Source organism: Camellia sinensis, chromosome 4, assembly GCF_055761805.1.
Source record: "Camellia sinensis isolate YWXY chromosome 4, ASM5576180v1, whole genome shotgun sequence".
Classification (NCBI taxonomy): domain Eukaryota; kingdom Viridiplantae; phylum Streptophyta; class Magnoliopsida; order Ericales; family Theaceae; genus Camellia; species Camellia sinensis.
The window spans coordinates 43,944,592-43,954,841 of NC_138964.1; the positions used below are offsets into that span (position 1 = coordinate 43,944,592).

At 36.7% G+C, this 10,250-nt stretch overlaps 1 protein-coding gene across 6 annotated transcripts; it reads right to left on the minus strand.

The window, feature by feature from the left end:
* Nucleotides 1-3,062: 3,062 nt before the first annotated feature.
* LOC114292278 (uncharacterized) lies at nucleotides 3,063-8,747 on the minus strand. 6 transcript variants are annotated; one of them, XM_082924710.1, is made up of 6 exons: nucleotides 8,687-8,741; nucleotides 8,529-8,578; nucleotides 8,274-8,338; nucleotides 7,378-7,476; nucleotides 7,228-7,290; nucleotides 3,063-5,187 (listed from the first exon to the last, which is right to left on the minus strand). In XM_082924710.1, the coding sequence occupies exon 6, from the start codon at nucleotides 5,165-5,167 to the stop codon at nucleotides 3,194-3,196; it is 1,974 nt and encodes a 657-aa protein (XP_082780836.1). In that variant the 5' UTR covers nucleotides 5,168-5,187; nucleotides 7,228-7,290; nucleotides 7,378-7,476; nucleotides 8,274-8,338; nucleotides 8,529-8,578; nucleotides 8,687-8,741; the 3' UTR covers nucleotides 3,063-3,193. The 6 variants fall into 6 exon arrangements, with proteins under 6 accessions (XP_082780836.1, XP_082780838.1, XP_082780839.1 ...); XM_082924712.1 differs by lacking the exon at nucleotides 8,529-8,578 and having other exon boundaries at nucleotides 8,687-8,747; XM_082924713.1 differs by lacking the exon at nucleotides 8,274-8,338.
* Between the last annotated feature and the right edge of the window lie 1,503 nt (nucleotides 8,748-10,250).

Genomic DNA, 10,250 nt, shown 5'->3' on the forward strand with positions numbered 1-10,250 from the left:
GAACGCCTCTATGTTTGCCCTTAAAAAATCTTCCAGTTCTTTTTCTTCTTCTCTGGCTAAGCCTGAGCCAAGAAGAAAAAATCGTTCTTCGTCGCCCTCCTGGACGAGGATTTTCTTTAGCGCTTCTTCGCTTTTCTCGGCTGGCTCTTTCCCAACATCTTCCAGGACTTCCATGTCCTCATCTTCAACTTCTGCTTTCTTTGGTTCCTGTACACTACAGGTGGATTTTATTGCTGCCATGGAGCAATTTTTAGCTTGTAGTTGATCCCCTCTGACTTCTTCAATCCCATTCTCTGTTGGGAACCGGAGTAGTTGATGCAATGTCGAGGGGACTGCCCCCATTGCATGTAACCACGGCCTTCCCAGGATGATGTTGTATGGTGAGGGTGTGTTAATGACCAGGAATTCCGTTCTGATCTTCTTAGTGCCGGCTTGTACTTCTAAGCTTGTTGCACCCAGTGGCCATGTCGGCGTTCCGTTAAAGCCGACCATCGGGACGCTTGATTATTCTAGGTCATCGGGGTGAAGGCCTAGCTCTTTGTAACATCTGACATACATGATGTCGCAGGAGCTGCCTTGATCTATTAGGATGCGTTTTACTTGGCACTCCCCGACCTGTAGGGATACTACCAAGGCATCATTATGCGGGTGTTGGACCAGTTCTAGGTCGGCTTCAGTAAAGGCTATTATTGGCCCTTGGCATTCTTCTGGCCGATGTCTCTTTTCCCCGACTTGATAAATATGTTGTAAATGTCTTACCCTCTGGGTTTCTCCTCTGATTTCATTTTCATTGACCCTTGAGTGGATTACATTGACCACCCTTGGTTCTCCTGCTTGTGGTAGCTGTGCTGGGGGAGGGGGTGCTGTTGGTGCTTGTGGCAGCCTTGCCTGCTCTTTCTTTGTTCTGGCCTCATCGACCAGGTCCCTTAGAAGGCCTTGTCTTACTAGGTCCTCCAAGTGTGCTTTTAAGGCTCTGCAACCTTGAGTTGGATGCCTTCTTCATTGTGGTAGGCACAACGTCTACCAACGTTCCTTCCCATGAATTCCCCTGGTGCTCTTGCCGGAGCCCTGAAATAAGGTTGATTTCGAATCCGATCCAAGATTTTATGGATTGGGATCCGGAATACTGTGGTTACCGCCTGTTTATTTCTTAATTCTATTTCTTGTCTGGTCGGCCCATTGTTGACTCGGCCTCGCTTTGGCGAGCCGTTTCCCTTTTCTTGCTTCACCTCTTTGTTTCCCGACGTATCTTCCTCGGCCCTGGCGTATTTCTCAATTCTTGCCATGAGTTCTTCCATGCTTTTTGGCAATGTTTTTGCCAAAGACTTCCGTAGTGGGCAGTCATCTTTCAGGCCGTTCTTGAAGGATACGACTGCTACTTCCTGGTTGCATTCAGGTATTCGGTTGAACACCTCGTAGTACCTCTTCGCATAGGCCCTGAGGCCTTCTTCTTTGGTGATTCGTAGAGCCATCAAAGCATCAACCCTCAGGGGTTGCAGCTTGTTGGTCACGAATCTGGCCACAAACATCTCGGCCAAGCCTTCCCATGTCTTTATACTTCATTTTGGTAACTTGTGGAACCAATCAGATGCAATTTCCCCAAAGGATGAGGGGAATACTTTGCAGAGCAACGGCTCGTTTCCGCTATATAGTGCCATTGAATTTAGGTACAACCCAACATGAAAGTTCGGATCTGATTTACCGTCATAGATTTGAAACCTCGGCATACTGAATCTTTTGGGTGGTTCAAATTTGTCCAGTTCCGCCGAGAAGGCTGTCTTTGGTTTCACTGGGGAGTTTACCTCGGCTTCTCCATTCTGTTGCCTCCTCTTGAGGTAGTCCCTCAAGTCTTCTTTGCTCCTCCCTGGAGCTCGGCTGTCTTTGGATTTTAGTCTTTTTGGTACACTGCTTTCGGCCTCGTGGTGGGGTCGTTTGGATCTTTCTTCGTGGGATGCGTCAAAATGGAGTACTTGCCCCTGAACATGTCGATGTTCTTTGGGGTCTGGATTCTTCATGTGGTGTGTCCGTCGGGACTCCTCTTGCCTCGGCTTTTCCCGTCCGACTTCCCTGGCAGGCCGGTGTGAATGCCTTCCGCTTCTGGTATGCTGGGGGACCTCGGGGATTGTTCTTCCTACCTCCTTCTGAGTGTTGTTCGCTGGCATCGGCGTATCTTGCAGCGGGTATGGTGGCTGCATAACATTATTCTGCATCATGAAGTTGACGACTGACTGGAGGTCCGCCAACTTGTTTGCTAGTTCTTTTACTTCCTCATCCCTCCGTAGGCACCTGTCCCTCCATACCTGGAGGTTATCTTCATTGTAGTATTTTCCTTGGTTAGCTCTTTTTGACGTGTCGCCTTCTGGGATGACGTCGTTCTCTCTGTGACCCTGGTCACGGGCTTCTGCATTGCGGTTATCTCCTTCGATATCAAGATCTATTGGGCTATCACTCCCAGTGGGAGCGTCCTCCCCAATATTTTGCTGTCCGTTACTGGCCATCTATTCTTCCTTCGTTCCCACAGACGGCGCCAAATTGTGTGGGTAAAAATCTGACCACACTGCCCGTTTAGTGATCAGCAGCAAAGCACCGGCAGAATAGATGACTCCAGCAACCTGTAACAGAAAGGAAAAGCTCCGGCGGTGGTTCTTCCACCCGGGGGCACTCCGACGATCAAGTCAGTATGTTTCTCAAGGATAATCAAGTATTAAACTGAATACTCAAAGTATGAATTACATACCTTAGACCCACGGGGGTGCCTCTCTTTTATAATATACTTAATCCAAGTCCAACTAGAAATATGACTTCTATGTACCCCAATCTTAGTACTTACTCTGGACTCTTTAGGAGATAGAGATAAAACTCCCTAAGAGGTTTATCCTTATCTTAATTAAGTCCCCTCTTTGCTTCAGGACTCTTATCCCTTATCTTCGGATTCCGACATCTTCGGAGATGACCTCGGCTTAACTACCAGGGCACGTGGCACCTCGGCTGACACGTCGGCGTCACCATGCCACGTGTTGGTATACAGAAAATATATCCCCACAATAATATTACTATTGTATTGAACATTTTTTTAAAATTTAAAGGTATCTTGTAATTTTTAAAAACAACATAACAAAATAAAATATTACCAATACAAATAAACTTCTTCTTTTTTTTTTTAGGAGCCTTGGTTATATAGTGGCCTCGCCCTTCAGAATTGCGGCACTTGTTGAAAACACTGATTGAAGAATCTGTGTAGCTTGAAGGTGTCGACTCTGACAAATATATGAGCATGCGGTATAAGGAACCAAACCAAATTGAGGAGCTCGCCTCCTTCTCTAAGCTGTTGAAGATGGTAATTTTTTGGACAACTAATTGCAGCGTAGCATAACATCGCCAACCACACATTTTTCAATTTTTCCCATTTCACCTCCTTATTACCTTCATCGATGAGGTCAGAAAATATTGCCTGAAGTAACATAGACTTCTCTTCAATTTTTTCCATTTTGCCTCCTTCTTCATCACGAGTAACTGCCAGCTCTTTGATTCTTCGCATATCCATGGGAAACATGCGTCCTCCTGTAACTTGTTCATTAATATACCTGGAAAACAATTTGGCATCGTTCATGACACGTATAAACTGACTATCCTTTACAACAACAGGCAACAACCAACGGGAGGTGAGGAGTAGATACGTCATGTAATTTGATAGAGTTTTGCATGTTTCCTTGTCACCATCATGTCCACATGAGTTAGCACTATTTTCACTATTTTCGGAAGTGCATGCAACCGACTCTAAATCTGACTCTGACTTACTAGTATCATCATAACGGTGACACATATCTGTTATGATGTGCATGATAAAAACTAGCTCATGAAAAGGTGTAGAGCCAATAACCCCCTCAAGCCACCCAAAGTCAATAAGGTTGTCTGTAGCTGAGGCACTACAAATAAATCGAACAATCCTGGGGTATAGCGTCGAAGGGATACACACACTAGTCGAATGCATGTACCTATAGAACTGGTCTTGAATCCCCAACCTCCCAACTATTCTACTCCATTTTTTATGCTTGTCTTCCTTTTCCATTACATCGATTTGCCACATCTTTTTAGACCACTTCTTCTTTTCAAAAAACCAAGAAAATTTCTGCAACAATAGGATTGCCCATTTGCCTCTGCCGCACTTAATTAGCCAAAGCATCGCCCAATCAGAGAATAATAACAACATGACTGCATAAATCTCCAAAGCTAGAGCGCCGACCAATAATACCCCTGTGATGACAATATCAACCATGGAGGAGTGCTGCTTGTGCCACTTCGCTTCCATGTCGATAAGCCGGAAGAGTCCTACCAACACAGACACCGTACACATGAAGCTGATAGAGCGAAAAATGCACCCTCTCTTGGTAAATGTTATGGGTGCTTTTGTATATAATAAATCGTACATGAGCCCCATTTCAACCTCCAATACATTCTCAAAATATGGTTTAACATCCAGATTTATCACATCCAGAAATTTTGTATACCGTATTCGGAAAGATCTACGAATGTCATAATTCTCCATATAATCTTTAAATTCCGTCACCAGTTTGTGGGCCATAATTAAAACAATTTCACATCTTGTACTATTTGTTGCTAGACCATCTCGGACTCCTAGATCATAAAAGGGTACAATGTTTTTTGATTCATCATTGCATGCCAACTTAAGAGCCCATATCCTCTCCCCATACTTAATAATTCCAGCCATGAATGCCGGAATTAATATAAATGAAAACCAGAAATGCCTCCAAGACATAACAATGACATAAATTGCCACAGTAGCTTGAACACTCATGCCCAAAAAATGCCTTATCCACAATTGATTATCATTCAAAGAATAAGCAGTTATGGTATCTGGGCCACCAAGATGCAATAAAAGCAAGGGTGCCCATAATGCCTGTAATGTATTATTGGGATTAGGAATATTATTTAGGGTATGAGAGAGCTTGCCAAGGGCGACGGTTGCCACCCAATTGGCCATTGTGTAGGCCAACCAGACCATCACATTAGTCCATTGTGACAACATATTCTTTCTGCGTTTGCCAAAGACGAAAAGAATGATTTGTAAAGTGAGACTAAGTAAAACCAGCATCTGAACTTGCCACGCATCCCATAGTATCTTCCACGATGCTGGAATCAAATTCATCACACCCTTCTCTTCTTTATCTACATGGAGTGAAAATTAAGTTACTATATGTAAACATAGATGGATAAATTTAAATTGAGCATTTCTATTCAACTTAAAAAATTAGACGCACTTTTGAAACTCAATGATATGACACTCAATGAGAATATCTAAGGTAATATTCTCTTTCATATATTCTCTAATCATCTATCAATTATCTTAATTACATATCATTGAATCCAAAAAGCGGACTTGTATATCATTTTCATTTAAATTTTATATATATCATGGTAGCACATTATAATAGATAATGACTATTCAAAAAATTATGCAACACAATTTTATTTTTTTTTATTGTGTACCATATGCAAGTTGTAACAATTTATGGTATCGATAGTATTGCATAGTTAAAATCATATGTATATTTAAGCACAACACAATTATTTTTTATGTGACAAAAAAATATGTGCAGCACACGTATTTTTTGTTTTAATTTCTCTTTGGTTAACAAATGTGCTATAAATATTTTGATGCCTAACTGTTTTTTTAATTCTATAGATGCCACATAAATTGTTTAGTTTCAAAAATAAAAATAGAAAATTTTGAAATAAATATTTTAAAATTTTGAAATTATATAAGACTAATTTCATATTTGGAATTTCTTTTAAAGATTTTTAAATTTCAAATTAGAGATGGCTAAATTTCTTTTTTCAGTTTCTATATTAAGTTTTTGAATTCCAAAATTATAGATATGGTTAGATGGCCAATATTTCTATGCCATGTGCATTTCTTAAAATTTAAAATTTTAATAAATTTAGATTAATACTTTGGAGCTCATAGAACATTTTCTGATGAAAAGTTTTTTTTAGGGGAAATTATAGTACAATGAGATAGAGAAAAAAAATTATAAAAACATGTGGGGTGCAAGTGATTTTATAACATGATACAAGTGAAATGCTCTTGTACCCCTCATGTTTGTGTAAAATAAACTTTTTTATCCCATTGGATGTAATTCCCCTTTCATTTTACTTAATATATAGTATAACTGTGGTACACACCCTTAAAAGGTGTGTGCCATATACATTTTATAATTAAAAAATAAAATTGCATAATTTCATACTTTCTAAGTTATAATTTTAAAAAAAAAAGAATAATTAAACACAATATGAGATATAACTAAAACAGTCATTAGTCATAACTAAAATAATTATTTTGCAATACCATAGCACCATATGGTATGACTTCCATAGAACCATAGAACCATAACAGCACATAACATAACATAACACTTGTTTTTTGCAATACCAGTTAAACAAGGGACCCATTCCCCTGCATATCTAAGGCTTTCAAACGAATATATTTATTAGTTTTATATTTTTGAAATCATAAATCATTTTAGGTCTTTGTTGCTTTATTAATAATAGAAGGGGGCCCTTTGGGTTTGATCTACAAACAAAAATAACAAAGCAGTCACAATTCTTTAGCCGCAGAGCAATTACTTAGGGTGAATCACATTCCTTTAGTTAATAAGAAACGTTAAAAGATGAAGTATTAGAAAATCCCATACAATATGCCTTTTGGGAGGAGGAAAAAAAAAGAAGAAAGATAATGAAAAAGAGTCCTTTTGACACAAAAAAAAAAAAAAAAAAAAAAAAAGAAAAAAAAAAAAAAGAAGAAGAACTAACCTCTTTATATATAATTACATGCAAGTTAATATAAATCAAAAAAAATTATAGATCATGGACTTGTATGATAACCCATATCATACAAACAGTGATATAGAAAATTTCCAACTAATCAACAAATAATATGAAGCACATATGGTATACTTGCATGTGCTCTGTCATCCAAACTAGAACAAACAAGAATATACATATACATATATATATATATATATATATATATATCATTTTTTGTTTTTTGAATTGTCTAGAGAGTAAGATTTGAGGCCATCCGTTCAAACATCCACTCATTAGGGTTTTGAAAATTAGGGAAAACAAACAAATTGGTTTTCAAAAGTAGGGAAAACAAAGGAAAATAGAGAAATTGAGCGAGAGAGGGAGAGAGAGAGAGGACCATACCTGTTCTCGGGGCTGTTTGAAGATAGGGGAACTACTAGTGCCAGAAAAATGGTGTTCGTGGTGCTGTTAGGTGCAAAAATAGAGAGCAACCATGTGAGTAAGAGGAGTAATGGAAAACAAATACAAAGATTGAGAGAGAGAAATACATACATAACAAAGGAAGCCGTTAACTTCTCGAAGCACTGCTGATGCTTGCTTGAAGAAACGACGCCGTCAACTGTGATGACGAAGGAGAAGTGACTTTGGTGACTGCAATTGAGCAAGAGAATCGACAATGAGGTGCGTGCGTATGAGGAGTGATGCGCGGGACTGGTGCGTAGTACATACCGTATAAAGAGTTTTAAAAATTCACTCTAGTGTGGAGCAAGGATCCTCTAAAGTTTTTTTTTCTTAAAGTTTCCTAGAGTGGTGCATTGTGTAGTTGAGATTTAATGACAAGTCACATCAATTTTTCAACATTAAATCTCAACCACACAATACACCACTTTAGGAAACTTTAGAAAAAAAAACACTCTAGAGGATCCTTGGTGAGTGGTATTGGGCAATTTTCCCCTACAAACTGTTTGGTAAGTAATTTCCTTCAATTTAGTTAAAGAACCATCAAAAGGACGTAGTTTTATAAATTGCGACCAAATTATTTTAGTCGCCAAATTTTTTTGTATTCCAGCTTTTTTTTTTTCCTCTTCGACTTTTACCGACCAAATTTCAATTTTAGTCAGAGAAAATTATATTTTGACAACTAAAAAATATTAGTCGGCAAAACTCCAAACTTTTGCCTAGCAAATTTTTATTTAGTCGCCAAATGAAAACTTTCTACGACTAAATAAAAGTTAGTAGGCAAAATTGGTCGGGAAAAATGCAATGTCATAACTAAATAAGAAAATAGTATAACTAAGAGCGCATATAGTACACTATTTTTAAGAGTGTGTATAAATTAGAATTTCTTATAGTTATAAATCGATAGATTATTCAATTAGTAAAATAGATAGAAGGGGCTGACTAGCACGAGACAACCCTCTCTCAACATTAATTATGTGAGTATCTACCTGTTGGAAAATCAAATATGAGGTCTTAAACGAGCTCAGCAACGTTGGGAACCACAACAAGGGATCTACAAGTAACTCTCACAAGTAAGAAGTTTCATTTGAAGCTACCATATAAATTATTTCTACATTATTTTGCAAAATATTCGTACCTCAAAAAACATTTCTCACAAACAACATTGTTAAGGCATTATGAATATAGAGATAAGGATAATGTAGGACAAATCAAAATTAACTTTATAGAAGTTAGAATCTCACTTGGTGACTCTTGCAATGATATCAAATTCTTATTGTGGATAACATGTAAACTGAAAAATAGAAGTAAGAAAATGCCAACTTGCCAACTGATTAAAAAGAAAAAATATAAATGTATATACATATTCTTAAAAGAAAAATGGAAAAACACTATTTTGTACCTCTATATAGTAGCCTGTGATGACTCGAAAGCAAGAAGATCAATGACGATATGGTACTCCATATTACCTCCCAATCCTTATATTTATATAGAAACAAAGTATGTCAAAGGACAAAAAAGAAGAGAATATATTACTTGCTTGCATTTTGATTTAGGAAAAAAAGGAGGAGAGAACAAATTACTTGCTTGCAATCTGATTTAGAGAAAAGGGACTACGAATTACTTGTTCCATACATTTAGATATACAAAAAGTGTATCAAAGGACAAAAAAGAAAATTAAAAATAAAACAATTTACTAGCTTGGAATCTAGTTTAGAAAACAAAGCCAATTTAACTTGACATATGGCGTTTAAATTTTCACAACATTTGTCCTACACTTGACATTAAACAGAATTTAGCCCATTGACTAGAGCTCTTCCACTGTACTAGGAGGTAAAGAGGTTGATACCTCCTACCTATGTGAGGGTCCTATTCGCCTTGTAGTCCTCTTGGGTATCTCTTTCCTTCTTTGGGAGTTTATTTGTAGTTCTCTATCTTATAATTGTTAATTCAAACTACTTAAATGTTTTGAGAAAAAAAATGTAATTTAAAGAGGGTTAACTACACTAATGATCTTCAAAGGATACGTCATACTATATTTTAGTCCCAATTTTAATTGTTCTTCTTTTGTTCTCAAAGTATGTGATTTGTTACATTTTAATCCCTGACGTTAATGTCATTCAAAATCAATAACACAAAAGAAGTATTTTAAAAAAATTTCATGAAACTCAACAAAATCAAAATAACGAATAACAAAGACTTGATGGAATTAATCAAAAGCCATCTTTTTGGAATTAATAAGGACTTGGTGGAATTAATCAAAAGCTAGTTTTTTGGAAAGTAGGTCAAAAGTTAAATTTTTAATTTTTTTGGTTTTTTTTGAAAAAAATGTACAAAAAAGTATAGAGCTGGTGTAACTAAAAAAAGTAAAAAAGTCAAAAAGTTGGCTTTTAATCAACTTGCCAAATATGCATATTTTTCATAGAAATTAAAACAAAATCATAAATTCAGGACCAAAATCAAACCAATTGAAATTATAATAACCAAAATGACACAAAGACTAAAATACAGGACGGTTTCAATTTGACCTTCTTGTAATTAAAATTTTAAGCATTGATATTGAGAGCACTTTTGGATAATAATTTTTTTAGTTGAGCTTTGAATATGAAGTTTTTATTTATTGACCCTTCAGAAAATGAAGTTATTTATTTATTTATTTATTATTATGTACCATTACTCAAAGAATAAAATTCTTTTTTGGGCCTCTTGATAAAGAAAATTTTTCTCAATTTTTACAATTGAAGACCCTTGGACAAAGATAATTTGGCTGGGATTTGATAAAAAAAATGAATTTCTTAGGGCTTGTTTCACTTTCAAATCAATTTTTGAGAGTTCAAAACTAAAATTTGTTTGATTTTATAATTTTTTCAAAGTTGTTTTTAATAAATTTTTCTATCTCCTCTATCTTTCTCACACATCCTACATATCAATTAATCATTTTCCTCTCTCTCTCTCTCTCTTCTCTC

Excerpts from the sequence above, each read along its gene's own strand:
- LOC114292278 (XM_082924712.1), bottom strand. The coding sequence starts at position 5,167 with ATGAATTTGATTCCAGCATCGTGGAAGATACTATGGGATGCGTGGCAA.